General features: G+C 35.1%; 1 protein-coding gene and 1 pseudogene across 1 annotated transcript; one reads left to right on the plus strand and one right to left on the minus strand.

Annotated features, from left to right (window-relative positions):
* Window positions 1-6,064: 6,064 nt before the first annotated feature.
* Window positions 6,065-8,210, plus strand: LOC114731690 (uncharacterized; annotated as a pseudogene).
* A 408-nt stretch (window positions 8,211-8,618) lies between these two features.
* Window positions 8,619-12,462, minus strand: LOC114731747 (uncharacterized protein At5g41620). The gene is made up of 3 exons (XM_028918995.1): window positions 11,790-12,462; window positions 10,880-11,005; window positions 8,619-10,425 (listed from the first exon to the last, which is right to left on the minus strand). The coding sequence occupies exons 1-3, from the start codon at window positions 12,186-12,188 to the stop codon at window positions 8,920-8,922; spliced, it is 2,031 nt and encodes a 676-aa protein (XP_028774828.1). The 5' UTR covers window positions 12,189-12,462; the 3' UTR covers window positions 8,619-8,919.
* Between the last annotated feature and the right edge of the window lie 4,531 nt (window positions 12,463-16,993).

Consider the following 16,993-nt stretch of genomic DNA (forward strand, 5'->3'; position numbering starts at 1 on the left):
GTTGCATATAAATATATATAATTATTGGGCTCCAGAGGTAAGCACATTTGAGATTTAAAATATACTCACTCGAACATTTGAATGTTCCCATCAGACTTTAGACGCGCTATAGACACACACAAAGGCTATTGTACGTCTTGTCAAAATAGCTAGGTTTATACCAGTCTAAAGCCTTGTCATTCAGCTGGTGATTAATCTGAAGCCTTAGGAACATTAGGTTTTCTCTTGGAATCTCTAGGGCTTAAATGTCTTGTCATTATAGTTTTCTCTCTGATTGATAAAATATGAAAATTATAATATAGACACACACATACATGGTACATATACGGAAGCACATATGCTTTATTATTAGCCAATAAATTAATGTTGTTAATCAAAAGCTGGCTAAAAGAAAACAAATAGTTGAAAGAATCCTCTTTTTTCCCACTATAGATGGCAGAAGACAGGAGTTAAGTAATGACATATAGATATAGTCACAAAAGACTAAGAATATATGGCACAATCTAAGAATGCAAAGACACGCCATGTCGCCAAACAAGTGCATGTCTGTTATAAGCCGGTGTATTATATAGTTTCAAAAGAAAGAACACTCGCATAAATCGACCCCATATAACTGGTCTTCTTCGGTTCCTGCCTTTGATCAATGAAATATTAAATGCTCAAAGTCGCCAGAGACACAGATGCTATTATTTGTCATCGTTAACAGAAATAATTGGCCGGCTCTAGTATTCCAACGAGGGGATAATTAAGTGCAATACGAATGAATGGCCCTTCTCTGCTTTGGCTATTTTATTTATAACAGAAAACTATGTTTAATTAGTCGCTACTTGTGCATTGTTTATTATACTTGTCTTAAACGTTGAGCTGAAGTGATGATGAACTCCTAACTCGTCTCTCTCGGCCTTGTATAAAAAGACCATCGTCCAGGTGAAGGCTCATCATCGAAAGGTTTTGTGGATGGTGAGGAAGATCGACGCGTGGCACATAGAGAGTAAGAGTAAGAGAGCTTCCTTCGGTCCACTCATGGGTGGCTGTAGGGTTTAATTAGCTGCCGACTCATTCATCCAAATACTGAGTCAACAAAAGAGGACACACTCTGGCTCAGTAAATGCGTGAATGATGCGGGAGATCATTTGAATCTTACGCTTCCTGTACTTGGACTGAAGGGAGCTCCCTTTTCTTTTCTTTGTTTTCATTATTCCTCGAGTGTTTTTCCATTTTATTTGGGGTTTTCCATCATCACTTCCACCGACTAATTAACTCGCTCCGTTGTTTTCTTTTTGCACCTTCCTGGTTAGAGTGCGTGTGTGTGTTTTGCTGTTAAACTAGCTACTCTATATATGCAAAGGAAAGGCATGACATGCTCCCCCAGTGCAGTTTTGTTATGCAGGTTTCGTCAAGTTTTGGGGCAGGCAAACGTTTGTACTTGTCCCTGTTTGTTGTTGAAACGTTAGGGTAAGGTTTTCTGGGCTTGAAGCATCAATAATTTGCTTATATATAGCGAAATGCATCGTCAAGATGCCGTCGTGGACAGGATCTGGTAATAATCTGTTTTAAACCATTCCATATCATCGCCATCCTCTCCGTCGTTTATAGGAGGATTTTATACTGTAAATTCTATTATTTCTGGACTCTTATCTTGTGCTCTTTGTTGCTTCTCTTAGTTTCAACTGTGGAGGAAACGGATGAGCAATACAAGAGTTGTTCAAAAGATGATAGATCATACGTTCAACGACAGAAGACCGTCGGATCGAGAATTTCCATAACCGACCGTGTAATTTAAAAACACGAGCGCGCGCACAGAGAAAAAAAGAACACTATATGAGTTGTTTTCAACTTCTTTTTATAGTGTTTGTTTTTTTAAATCAAATGCCGAATGCGTAGTTAATTATTACTGATCTTGCTCTTGATTTGATTTGTAACTTCATCCTATCATGTATTAATAATTAAATATACACACTGTATCGTAAAATTCAACGCATGGATGTGGCGAGGGTTGGCTAAGGGAAAGTGACACAACTTTTATGAAAGAGGTAATTGATGATGTTTCAAAATCTTGCACGATGGTTGCTTATAATAACCTGAGAGAAATATCTCATGAGTCTGATTATAATATTCTTTTTTATTAGCTGGAGATTCTTATCAAACCTTATGAAACAAAATATTATAACAAATAAGATCTTCTAATTAGCACCGTATAATTTTAATACGTGTTATCAAAACCAACGTTGCAAAGAAGAAAACAACCACCTCTGAAGGAAACTGCCGAGGAAAAGGTTGTCCTGTCAAAATTCAAAATCTAGAGAGCTCTATAATTTGTATATGTCCATTTCATTTATGGACGCTCCCGCCTTTGTTAATAACTTTATTGGGATTTGTTGATCTTCATTTGCTATGTAACAATCTACTATACATAGTGGCCTCGTGGCTGATCAAATTATTCTAAATGGGATTAACAACTGCATCTGATGATGAGATTTTATAATGCCTGGTGTTTGATTTTTCTTTGTTCACTGGGTCCACATGTTCCAATCCATTTGGAAAGGCGATTTTTTTTTTTTTAAGGTGATGTGGTTCCTGGAATCCATATGCAAAAGATCATTATTACGGATAATTATTATAAAATACCACACTCCTAGTTATTCGTAATTAACATATAGAAAAATTGTAATATTTTTTAAAAATGAACTTACTATATAACAGTTAAAATTTAATGTGCAAACGTCAAGAAAATGAGAACTAATATTCAAGAGCACATTTCATGCCCATCAATATTTCACGCTCATCACAAAGATGAGCATCAGTTACTCGTCTTAATTTAGGACACTCAGAATAATTTTAAATCGTTTAGATTTAATTTAAATTTTTCATATATAAAAAATAATTTTTTATTTTAATAAATATAAATATAAAATAAAAATAATTTTCTAATTAACATTTTTCTAAAAAATAAATTTATTTTTGAAAAATTACATATTAGAATTTTTAATCATCCATGTTAAATTTTGCATGTTTTAGGTTGTATGATGAGTACTGAATTGAAGTTTTTAAAACTTCTAATTTGTCTAATATTTTGTTTAAGTCCATAAATAAACGTGCTCATCCAAAGAAATGGAACTAATTGAGAGAGCCCAAATTGCTTCCCCCTCTTGGAAGAGGAAAAGAGAAATTATCAGCGAGAGTGGTTGGGTTTAAAAAAGACTAGTCCCTTACAACATAGTAAATTAAAGTTTAAATTTTTGTTGGGAAAAGTATCTATATTTAATACCTGATGATGTTTTGAATATGATTACCTCTATTAAACGGATACTTATAATCTAACAAAAAACTAGAGTTTTTTCTTTTGCCAGATATCAACTAGAGTATATGCCATGCAAATTAAGATTTATTTATATATGAAGTGACAGCAACTAGATTATCTTCTAACCCCAAAAGAGAAAAATAAAAAAGGAGGCAAGGCCCTTTTTTTCCCTTGACTTTTATTTGGTAGTGGGGAACAGATGGAATTGAGATAATTGATCTCTGTCTTCCTCCCAAGCTGCTAATAATAATTTCTTTTCAATAATCATTAATGGCACTAAGTATAATCTCAAAACTGATCAAAAGTATCCTTTTATCCAGCGCGAGAGGGAAAAAAACATATATTGCAATCTTTAAATTGAATTTTCTATTGAAATTGGAATTATATCCTTGTATTGTATAATCTACAAACTTTCTTTGAAAAGAAAAAAACATTATTCGCTCTTATGTGTGTCTAACATCGCACTAACTCATATCTGCTTATTTCATTCATGATTCTCATCGTAACTAAAAGTTAGTGCCGGCTATATTTATAATGTTATACATAGCATATCATAATTTGCTCCCAAAAAACAAATACATAGCATATCATAAACTCTGTCCCATTTAGATTGCATCCAATTTAATAACCGCTAAGGGTCTGTTTGGTTTGAGGGGAGGGGAGGGGAGGTTTTATCCTCACCTTGTTTGGTTTGATTAAAAAGGAGGGGAGGGGAGGGTATTTAATGATCCCTTGTTTGGTTCAAGGAGGGGAGGGGAGGGATAGTAATAATCAATTTACCATTTTACCCTTACATATTAGTTTATGTTTTTTATTGATATATTATATAAATTAATTTACATCTTAATTTAAATTATATAATTTAATAAAAATTCAGTCTTATCATGTTAATATGTGTATTAAAAAATTGGTATAGTAATTTTTTATTCTAATTAATATAATAATATATTTAAAATAATCAAATTAACAAATTTTATATGCTCTAAGAAAAATGAAATTTTATTTTCTTTAGGCTATCTTTTTTTCCAGCTTTAAAATATATTTAATAAATAATATATTTATAAAAAACAATTAATTTTATATATTATAATTTTTTATTTAAATAATTTTTATTTTTAAATAATTTTTATAATATATTTTTAATTATAATAATGTATATATTTTTTATTTTTTACTTAGGATAATATATTTTTTATTTGAAATAAATATTATAATAATATATTTTATGGGTAGGAGTGGAATATTAAAAAAACTATAAGGGCATAATGGTCCAAAATTTTGGCTCCCCTCCAAAAACCCCCAATTTGGAGGGGAGCCAAAATGGGGGAGGGGAGGGGACATTTTAGCTCCCCTCCCCTCCAAAATTTTTAACCAAATGAGAGGAGGGGCTCATTTTCCCTCCCCTCCCCTCCAACCAAATACACCCTAAAGTTTCAAATTAATTTTGCTACTAATCGTTTTGTAGTCATTTGATTTTACTAGATTTTCAGTGAATTAGTTATGTATTGGATTTATCTTTCTACCAAAATAGCTTAAGCCAATGTTATAGGACTCATTAATATTATATATCTTCAATTCATCCTCCGATTAACCGATGTGTAACTTTTTGATACGTCCTAACATTCCTCTTGCTCCTTTTTTCCTTTGTTTTTTTTAATCTGTGTTTCATCCCCCCCCCCTGTATGGGCTTGTTACTCCGTTTAAATCTCAGCTGCTTTAAATCAACTAGCTCTAATATCTTGTACCCCAAAAAAAAAAAAGAGCTCCAATATCATATATATTTTTAGCGAATTAGGTATATATTAGGTTTGTCTTTCTATCAAAACAATTTAAGTCAGTTTGACAGGACTCACATTGACATTATATACCTTTAATTCATTTTTCAATTAGTAATTTTTTGCATTACATTCAGTCATTAATATAAAATTTAGTTCACTAATTTGAAAAAATTAAAAAAATTACAAAAAATTATTTAATTATGACATATATTACATAATATCTCTAAAATATTTATGTGTACCATTAGATTATGTATTAGTTTATGAGTCGAGCATATTAATTTTAAAAAAAAGATAAATATAATATTTTAAAATGATTTAATTGAGTTTTATATTAAATATCAGAGGTAATATATTGTAATGGATTTGAAAGTATGTATTCATTATCTAAAATTAATTATGCAGGGCTTCTCGAGGGTAGCGTTTGTTGAAATAGGTTTTGGTGTAATGCTACGTGAAAGGTGGGAGTAAGACTCAGTCTCCAAGCAGGAGCGAATAAATGAGCGGGAAGACCTTTGGAAGCTGTGAAAAAGTTTGTGTAATTCTCATGTATTATTGAAGTGATAAGAACAAATATTACATTTTCTTCCCTTGAAATCCCCTTGTTGATGTGAGGTGGATTGAGCGGATTAAGTAGGGCAGAGTCTCCATTTACCAGGATTATATATTTATATTGATGAGATTGTTTTGAACTCTCTTTTGGACTATTTGTAACTTTTTGGATTGATTAATGCCGATGGTATCAATTTAGGTGCAAAAAGGAAAAAAAATTTAAGGCCCTCTTTTTATAAATTAGAGACAGAATTCTGAGCAATGGAGATAGGGTTGAGTAGAGGCTGATTTTTGAGTCAATCGCAAGGAGTTGATTAATAACTGAGTAAATGACCAATGGGCTGGGATTTTGCTCCATATGAAAATCAAATCGAGACAGAGAGAAACAAGAGGGTAACATAACCTGAGCTCTTTGCTCCCGTAACAGAGGCGAAATGGGAAGCTCCTCCTGCTCCAGAGACGAAGGACTTGAGATGTTCCAAGTGGGACCTTGCGAGAATGCTTACCAAATGGGTTTCTTTATAGGCCAAAAATTCTCCAATCAGATAAGGAGTAGGCTCGCTAATGACCTCATTCTTCAAAATCAGCTCCTTCCCTTTGCTCAAACCCCTCAATCACGCTCTCTTCTTCAATCTCTCTTTCATAACAATCGCTCCAAATTCCCCACTTACTGGGATGCGCTTTTAGGAACTGCAGAAGGAAGCGAAGTTCCTTTTCTTCATGTAAGTTTCACTTTCCTGTGAATTTCATATTTCTTAGCTTCTAGTACTAGCAAATGCCACTGAAAGCAAAATCTGCTTTACTGCAGATATTACTCATTAACTTCAGGAAGGAGATTCTTGCTTTTATTCCCCAAGGAGCTCAGAGTTCAAACGTGGATCCCTCCGATGACTGTTCTGATGTTCTTCTTGTTGGAGAATCTATGGCCATTGCAGCGCACGATGAGGATGCAAATGTTGCATTGCTTGGCCATACGTAACCTTAGTTATATGCTCTGCTTAATAGCTTCGAAATGTAAATGGAATGGCTTTACTATCCGGCGTGTTTCCCCTGTGGACTCTCGCAGCTGCTTGATCAAAGGAATCCTGCCAAATGGAATATTCTTTATAGCTTACACTTCTGCTGGAGAACTCCCAAGCTGTGCCTTTGGGTTCAATAGCCATGGACTGGTAAAAAGTTTTCATGCATCAACCATTATTTAATTAGGATTTGGCTACCCAATAATACTTCTGTGCCTTCAATCAGTAAAATCTGATATGATTTTTTAAATTTATTTATTGGGATTGTTTACTGTCAAGTGAAATGAAGAGTAAAACATGTTAATCAACTCTATTCAGAGGGCAAAATTTGGTTGTATGTTGCCCAGGTGTTCACACTGAATTCAGTGCCCCCGGTCGAAGATGAGTTTGTGGCTGGTGGCATTGGCCGCAACTTTGTTTCTCGGGACATTCTTGAAGCTACAAGCATAGATGATGCATTGAATGTTAGAAATTGCTGCTTCTCTCTCTCATTATAAATTATTGGTGATTGATGAAATCAATGTTTTCATACTATGCCCTTGTTTCATCAGAGAATCCGCTCACCAGAGGTTTCAGTGGGGCATAGTTATAACCTGATTGAAGTGAGTACACGCAGGATTTTGAATGTTGAGACTGCATCTAGGAAGCGCGTTTCAGTCTATGAAGTGGGCAAAACACCATTCTTCCATGCAATTATGTATCTCCATTTGCATACCAATCAGGCAAATGAAAAGGAAAAGTGTCCTGTTTTCCGTCTGGAAACACCATAACATGTGTGGTACATGCAGATTAATCCTTAAAGGTCATAACGAGATGAATCACCAAACTTCAAGCTTTACTTTGAAGATACAAGATGAGAACTCGATCAGCAGGCAGCAACGAGCAGCTCTCCTGGCCAAAAACTACAAAGGAGGATTTCCTTTCGCTTCTTGGGGATACAGAGGACAGAAAATACCCCATCTATATGACAGGTAATCGGGTGATATCTCTGTTTTTCCCTTCTTCAATCTTCCCTTGACTGTTATCCTTTTTGCGCTATTCTCAGGTCCGCTACTTCATACGCTCTGCACCGCCGTCATATATCTGGATGAACAAACACTGTCAATAATTTCAGGGAATCCCAGAGAAGGAAATGTTTCACATGTTTTCTCCATCTCCCAAACGTGCTCTAGTTACCGTTCCAAAGACTCTTTACATTAACTAGAATTGTAAATCGGACAAACTGTTGCCAAAGTTCCAATCTTGTGCTGGCTCGTCGAGGCCGAGCATGTGCCCATCACGACACCGAATAGCTGCAACCTAATAGCGAGCTAATTTTATGGGTTCATACCATCTTCAGCTATGAATCATTAATCTTCCATTGGTCTCGTATTTTAAAGGACCGTCTAGTTGAGCTCCTAATATGCCATTAATTTATTCACTGTATTGTTGGTAACGGCCCCTGTAAATTGCCGAAAAAAGATACTGATGACTATCTCATCTACATAACGTGTTTGGTTGCTGTGAAACTCGATTGACACGTTGCCTTGGTTACAATACTTAATGAATATGTTGAGCTACTACACTAGCCATGACAAGTCAAGCGTAAACTTTCAATTGCCAAGTAGAAGAGAGACAGCCTTCCAGAAAGCAAGTTACGTATACGTGAACGATATTTCTATTGCTTCATCTGGGTTTAAAGACGATGCAGTTTTTGAGAATTAAAAAGAGAGGTGAGTGAAGCCCAGCCTTCCATTAACACCCCCTCTCCTTCAGACGACTTATGGTGTTCATTGATTATTGACTAATTTGCACCTTTAGAGCACACAGACACATGCCAACTCATGCTATTCTTAAATGAAATATGGATTTTTGCGTTGTATAAATTCCATATTCATCGGTTGATGACTACATTTGTGCCATGTTGGTCTCAATTCTCAAAATTATCGATTCGCCGCAGATTGTATTGCTTCTAGTCAGTCGGACTTGTTTAAGGAAAACCCCACCATGTTGCAAGTTGCATTTCAGAATAGTAGATTGTACATTTTCCTTTGTTCTTTAAAGTTGACCTGATTCTTTCAGCTATACGACAACGCCTATACTAGTATATTGACTAAATCCAGAACGCAAAATGTTACAGATACAGTATGAACACAGCAAAACTCTTGAGCTGAAAGGAAGCGGCAGAGGCGCAATAAGTAATACCCAAAACATTAAAATTCATCAGCCAACTCAGAACTTACCAGAACTCTCGAACTCAACTCCTCATGCAATCACAATTCACATTCCTTTAAAGGGCAACCCCCTTCAAGGCTTTCAAACGCGACCGTTGTCCCTTGGACCTTGCTTCAAGAAGCTTCGCTTTCAATGTGTTCTCCTTTAAACCTGGGGGCGCTTTCGAAGACTCGGTGATTTCAGGGTTTTGGGATGGAAGTCTTGCCATCCACTGCCGCACGGGACTTGCTTGATTCCTCCATCCAGCATTACTGCAGGAAGCCTCCCCATAACTACTCTCGGCATGTACATCTCCACTTTCTGATGCCAAAATTTGGCTTCTGATGAGATTGTCGATTATGTGACTTTTATTGGAGCTTTGCAGTTCAAGGGGGCTATTTTTTCTGTCAAAATTATTACTGTCTTCCCTTGCCTCACTCTGTTCAAATCCTTCAACTGCCTTTGTATCTTTGGTCTTCTCCTGTTGTGCTTCTGCATCAATTGATTGGGACTTCTTGTTAGAGTTACTTGGCACGGCCCAAGCCACCTGTTCTTCAAGCTTCACTTGCAAGCTAGAAGGACTATGACTTTTTATCCTTTCACGACTTGTTGGCTTTTTCCTTGTTTGCTTGGCTTTTATTGACTCATCAACAGTAGTGTCTAAAATGTCATCTTCATGTGCTATAGGTCCCCTGTGTCTAGGCTTGTTCAACTCAAAACAGTTTGAATCACTGCCTACAGAATCATCATCACCCACTTCTTGTGGTGCACTCACAGCATCATGCAGGGGAACAGATTCAAGAGAATTCCTTCTATCCCTTGCTACCAGGTTCTCCGTGCTCCTATTATTGTGTTTAGCTTTAAGGAAAGTCTCTATTTCAAGGCTTAGTTTATCCACGATTGACTTCTTGTCGGGAAAACCATTCTGAGCTGCTTCTAATTGCATTTGCATCCGTTCATCTAGCCATGATTCAGATATGTGGAGAATTAAATTATCATCATCAGCCCTTTCAGCCCAATCCTTGTCATATTTCTGTTTCAGAGCACGCACTTCTTGTTCATATTCTTTGATTCCCCTGGCAAACTCATCACAGAGGTCCTCCAATAATCCCCTTGTCTTTCTCTCTCTATCCAACTCTTTCAGAGAACTAGAAAGAGAGGACTTCACCTCAGACAGCTCTCGGGCTAACTTCCTGTGCAGGCTCTCTGATCGTTTTCGCAGTTTCCTCTCATCCTCTAGTTCATCCCTCACAGATTGAACAGCAGCATGTAGTCGGTCCTGTTCCTTACTCTTTCTAACCAGTTTATCTTCTGCAATTTGCTTCATCAACTCATCAATCTCATGTCGATCTGCTTGCCGATCTCGATGCAACTCTTTGATTCTGAGACGTGCATGGTCCAGTTCTGTTTTGAGAGCTTTTATTAGAGAAACATTAGATGCATGCTGTTCTTCCAAGCTCCAGATTCTGTTTAGCACTTTAAGGAGTTCGGTGGATGTCTTGAGACTATAATGTTGATCCCCAACCCTTCCCTTAAATTCTAAGGAGCTCGTAGGAGTAACTGCAGGATTATAAGGTGCCATCTGCAAGAAAAGGGCAGCAACAAAATGCAACACTTATTGCCGTACAAAATTGACCATCATCCTCAAGTTATGGTAGCATGTTCACCGTTATTTTTTAAAAAAATATTAAAAAGCATGTTATTCAATAGGTAAAGCTGGCCAATATGTAATCATTAAAATCGTCAACATAAAATCCATAACAAGCTGTTCTAATTATGAGTCATTTGTAATGGAAAAGGAAGTACTAGAAAATATTTACTTGTTGATTTAAATCTGATATGTGGTACCATTATCATCAATAAAATCACCAAATTTCTTGACAGATGTCAAGTTTATTTATAGTTCAACAAAACAATATTTGAGGATGTCGTTGTGAAGATCCTAAGTCGAAATCAGTCTTTCACATGGCAGCTCTAACAATCAGTCCATCGGCATTGTAGAAGAACACAAACAGGGAAAGCGAACTGATGCTTACCTCCATGGAACTACCATAACTTGCCGGTGATACAGGTTGCAATGCATGATTGTTTCTTTCAAGTGCTCGGTGATGCTTCATCAGGGATGCTGCGACATGCCTCCTCAAACTGCTTGCACTGGCTGGCTGATGGGAAAACACCGAAACATCAGTTGAAGAACAGCGTTAATGATATTTTTATTTTTGAATGATTGAAAAGGTTCACTGAGCGTTGCCAGCTCAATTACATGCACAAGATTCATTTTAGACACTTCTACAAGGAACAGTACAAGGTCAGAATTTTCAGTTAGTGAGACCAAGGTAATCATCAGTTGATCTTCAAGAAAGACTGGCTTCTTCCTTGAAGGTCATTTTGATGTCTAAATAATGCAATGTATCAGCATTTACTGATAATGCAACATATCGAGCGTTTGATTTTAATTACATCATTACGGTTGGTTTAGAAATTCCCCACCTATTTAAGGATTTGAAATTGAAATTTGACTAGATCAATTTACAGGAAAATACACTAAACTGCATTAAATTGGAAGATGGCATAATCTGCCCTCAGTTTCGAGACCAATGTCAATGAATATAATATTAGCGGAATGGGAAAGCCTTGCTATGTTTTGAGCAGGCAAATTGAATGCTCGAGGAAGCAACATTTCAGCATCAATCATAGAGGAAAAGTATTTCTAACTAAAAATCCACAAACATAAAAAAAAAAAAAAAAGACAAAGAAACATAAATCGGGGGGACACATATAATTAACACACAGATTTATCCACTGGCAACTCGGCTCTAACACAAGGTCGGAAACTGTTGCAAGGGCCTGCGAGACAAAGCCGGTCCAACACCTCAGAAACGAAGAGTGTAAACCCAGAAATCAAAATAAGGGAATCAAGGAGAGGAAAGGACAGAGAAGGCGTGCCTGATCAGGGGAACTGGGAGAAGCATCAGGCAAGAAGGAGGTAAGGTGAGTGGGAGGGTTGTCCTTGTGGAGATGGTAGTGATGGTGGCGGCGAAGTCTAGGATCAGAAGAAACACCGTTGTTGGAAGGGCGATGCATTGGGAAGTAGTAGTGGTGGAACTCCCAGAGAGCAGAGGCGAGCTTCCTGGCGGAGACGGAGGAAGGTTGGTGATGATGATGGAGATGGAGATGGAGATGGTGATCCTTAATGATGGTATCGTGAGAAAACCAAAGCCTCCAGGAGAGCACTGGAGTAGCAGGGCCCGCTCTTTTGCCTGCTAATACCCCTCTCCTCAACTTTTCCCCTAAATTTTCCTCCTTTTCCGCTTCTCCCTCCCCACCTTTTTCGGCCTTTTTCATCTCTCTCTCTTCCAGTCTCTCACTTTCTAAATTCTCCTACTTAATTAACTCCCTCTTTCTCTCTCCTATCATCATCATCATCAGCTCGTATTTTCGATTTCTGTTTTTCTTTTTCTTTTTTTTTTCCCCTTCTTGTTTATCTGTTTACTCGTGGGTGAATGAAATTTCTGGTGCTGTGTGCGTATCCTATGAATTCTCACTGTTTTGTTTTGGCCGTCTTGTCCGAGTCCTTGATGGCCGTGGGCATGGCTTCACGACAAGAGGTTTGATCGCCCCTCTGTCCTGCACTAACCATGTTGGAGTGTTTCCAAGTTTTATCTCCAAAATATATTCCATGTTATTTATTCAGCTAAAAGTTCGTTCTTATCCCTCACAGCGTGTTTAATTTTGTAAAATTTAATTAAATTACGCTTAACCTGATTTTAATAATTCACATATTTCCAAAGTATTACATAAAAATTTTATTGACAAAAAATAGCATTATCGAACAATGAAAACGTTTCAAAGGAGTTTTTCGCTAATATGATGGGAGTTTCTTGTATGGTTACACAGTTCATTTGTGGGCTATCGAAAATATATAGTTAATCATTCAAAAATATATATATAGTTCTACCAAAAATATATAGAGTTAAATACTTGGTTTTTTGGGAATAAAAGAAAAGGAAAATGATAATAAAATACCTTCTGAATTTTGAAATGACAAATAAGACATCTAAATAAACAAAATGACAAAGAAGGTATTAGGTACTAATTTGAAATTTTGATTTTGAATTTTACAAAACACACAGTAAAATTTATAGCTTTCACAGTGAGAATTACTACTTTATTAATGGGTTTTGCAACCTGTTTTGAAGGGCTGAGCAAGTTTTCTGTAAAAAAAAATATAATTCCACGTCGAATTTTACAAACACATAGTGGGATTTACAACTTTCATAGTGAGATTTACTACTTAGTCAATGGGTTTTGCAACCTGTTTTGAGGGGTTGGGCAACTTTTCTGTAAAAAACAATACAATTTCACGTTGAATTTTACAAAATAAATAATAGGATTTACAAATTTCATAATGAGAGTTATTACTTTGTCAATGGGTTTTGTAACATGTTTTGAGACCAAAAATCAAAATTCCAGATTAGTAGCTGATGCATTCTTTGTCATTTTATTTATTCAGATATTTTATTTGTCATTTTAAAATTCAGAAAGTATTTTATTATCATTTTTTCTAAAAAAAATTAGTATTTTTTAAAAAATGAAGGAACGGCTAGAAAATTTTCGGAGCACAAACTTTAAGAGGTTTTTTTTTTCCCCCTTCTGGCCTGACAAACTTTTAAGAGGTTTAGACTTTAGAAGTATGAAACTTTCAGATGTCATAGGTTTGCTTACTCACAAATCATCCCTGCATGTGCCGTAAAATCGACAATAATGATACGGGCATCAGATGAAACGAAACAAAGATACTATTCAAATCTATAAAGAACAAAGATTTTTCAGGAAAAAAAAAAAAAAACAAAGAAGGAAATAGGGATAGTAGGCTGTTGTAGTAGGATGCAGGGAGTCGAATATGGTAATTGGGAGCAGTGTAGAAAAGATAGGTAGCGTGCCTGCCATCAATTGCTTTGCTTCTTGCTGTAATCTGCAGGTTTCTATGGTTGTACTGCTAGTTTACAATGATTCTCATTCTTGTTTCTTATAAATTATTATAAACTTTATGATCCATCCGTAGTTGGCTTTTATTTAAACATTGCACGCATTATATGTGAATACCTTCTCGAATGGAGATTTAAATACTGATTTATCATATGATCCTTTAAGATGTCTTCTCAAACGCCGCGGCTGAAAATTGAATCCCTTCCCTTGCTGGTGAGAGGGCGAAATTCCTAGTGCTGAACTCATGCGCCACGGATCATTTATCTATACTCAGGCCCATTGCCAAGAGCAGCCCCATAAGCATGAGGGCATTAGTTGGTCACGTCAGGTCTGAGTCTTTAGGTTTTATTTAATATCAGGATTAAAATCATTTATAAGTACGTTTCATATAAATTGAGACACAATTTTTTTCACATGTTTATTTCATGTTTCATAAATTATGATTAAAAAACTACTTATAAGCCATTCTAAACAAACCTTTGTTTTTTTTTTGGATTAAGCACGTTTTTTGAGTATTCGTCTTGAATAATGAAGCACTGGTCAAGAATTCAGCATTTGGGAGAATTATAATGAAAAAAAAAGTTCATAACTTAATTATCAAAAAGATCTTCAAATTTATCATTTACATAAACATGTATTTAACTGTCTAGTATTTAGCATTCACATTAAACAAATTTACAATTGGAATAATGAATATTTATTACCGGTGGTTTTTGTATAAATAAAAGACTCGTGAATTTGTTAATTAGCCATAATTATTTTAGCATTTTTTTAGGAAGTGGTCCGGTCTGTTACAATTTTTAGCAAGGCGGCCACCCAATTAGGCCAAAATAAAATTATTAACATTGAACGAGTGTTAAAATTTCCATTTTAAAAGAAAATATGATAAAATATTCTTTTGCTTCAATAAAACTAAATTGTCATTTCCCAAATTTAAGTTGAATGGTGCATTTGTTCTGTCCGTAATTCAATTGCACTTCCTTCAATTTTAAATAAAAATCGCTGGTTAAGAGATGAGTCGAAAATATTAATTCAAGCAGGTGTGATATGACAATTTCAAGCATAAATAATAAAATAATGATATTTAACTCTTATAATTCATAATTAATTTTTTCATATTTCTAACTCATATTTTAATACTCATTAAATGAAGATTAACTCATATTTTAATACTCTTTAAATGAAGATTATGAGATGACATTGTCGTTCTCCAGCTTCATATTCAAATGAAGATGTGATGTAGTGAGGAAAGAAGCCCAATCTCTCAGTGTCGATTACATGGACCGGGCCTGGTTGCATCCCTTATATTTTAATACCCATCTTAATTGGAACTCGCGTCTGACTATGGTCACAATAACAGTTTAACCCAATATGATCAGATCAAGTTGGGCCTAATATGGGAGATGGGAGCATATTCCTTGTGTTTTAAATTGAATTCAGTTACGTGTTGGTCCAAGTAGAAGGGATTAGGATACTTTAAAGATTATGTCTTAGGTTCGATCCTTAGAACGATATCTATGAAAAAAATACTGTTGGGAGGAGTCCTCGCTATGACGTCTGACGGTACCCCAAGAGATTAGTCTCTCACCGTTTGGTGGGAAGATACTCCAGGCAACCCAAGAAAAAAATATTGAATTCAGTTTTTTATATATATTTTAATTTTTTTTATTTTACAGATACATAATTCAAAGTAAAGATAATCTTATAATTAATATTTCTTTAAAAAAACAAATTGATCATTGAAAGTTACATATTAATTTTTGAATAAATTAGATTTTATTACAGTGATGCATGGTGCTCATTACTGTAATAAGCTCTGAATGAAGACCTGCAAACACGATTGAATATAGAAAAAAATGAAGAGAAACACATGAAAACAAAATCAAACATGAGCATTGTACCAAAAGGAAAGAAATCAAACATAAGCAACGTGCCCATTAAGTTTCTTAGTAGACAGATTCCAAGTGAACATGTAAAAGCAATGTAATTCCGATTTATCAAGAAACATATTAAATTGACAGTTTTCTTCATTTTTATCCTTAATAAGGATTTTTTTTCCTCTTTACATTTACAGATCACTTTTATCTTCATCTCCTCTTTTTTTCTTGTCAAAATATCCAAGAGCTATTGGGCAACAACCGCACCACGCATCCTTTCTCTATTATTCAGTCCCTTCTTTCTTTTTTTTCTTCCTCTCTGGTCTTAATTCGAGGCTTTTATGCTCTTCCACTCAAAACAATTTTTCCCTCTTTTATGGAATCGCTGTTTCTCTTCCATACAATTGAACAGCTGGCCTTGATTTGTAGATGATGGTGTCAAAAGACCGATTTTTATTTTGTTTTTTTCATCTAAATATTTCCAGTTTTCTTGCTTTTATTATATCTAGTTGAAACGATGATTAAGTGTCTTTTCGTATTTCACCGCTACCTCTTGTATATCACTCTCTCCAGTCCGTTTTTCTATCTAGCGTTGGTTCAAAGTTCACATTTAATATGGCTGATGATATTATTTACTCCCACAAATAAAATCGTAAGCAAGTTTTCTTTGATTTGACTGATTTGATCATACCTTATCTGGAGATCGCTTGAGACTTATTCTCCGCTAGACATCCATGCATATTTTGGCCAAAAAAAAAAATTGTCTCGTGCTCTAAATACAAGAGTTAAGAAAAGATTTTTAAGCATAGGACTCTTCCTTGTTTTATCTCTTTTTTTTTTTTTTAAAGCAGTCCTCATAATGATTGAACATATTAAAAGTTTTTCATTATAATACACATAATTAATAAGAATATTTTATAAAAAAATACATATTTATTATAAATAACTAATTTAACTATTTTTTATATTTATAAATGAGTTATTTAACTCTTATATTAAAAATAAGAGATGGTATATTAAAAACAATTTTGTTTCGTTTTGAATTTTTTCTCAGTGCGCAACATTTTATCGTGATATTTTTTTTTACCCAAAAAAAGAAAAAGAAAAGAGTTCGTGCTTTTTTTTTTTTTGGTAATAGTTCGTGCTTTGAATTAGAAATAAACGGAATCGTTTACGCAAGTGTGAAGTCCACCTGTTTGGTCAAAAAAGAAAAAGTCCACCTTCACGGATCAAATGAGCCACGACAAAATTTGGCAACTGGCACAAATGACCATGCATTAAAGT

This window comes from Neltuma alba, unplaced genomic scaffold (assembly GCF_004799145.2).
Source record: "Neltuma alba isolate B1F8T4 unplaced genomic scaffold, ASM479914v2 tig00012843_pilon, whole genome shotgun sequence".
Lineage (NCBI taxonomy): Eukaryota > Viridiplantae > Streptophyta > Magnoliopsida > Fabales > Fabaceae > Neltuma > Neltuma alba.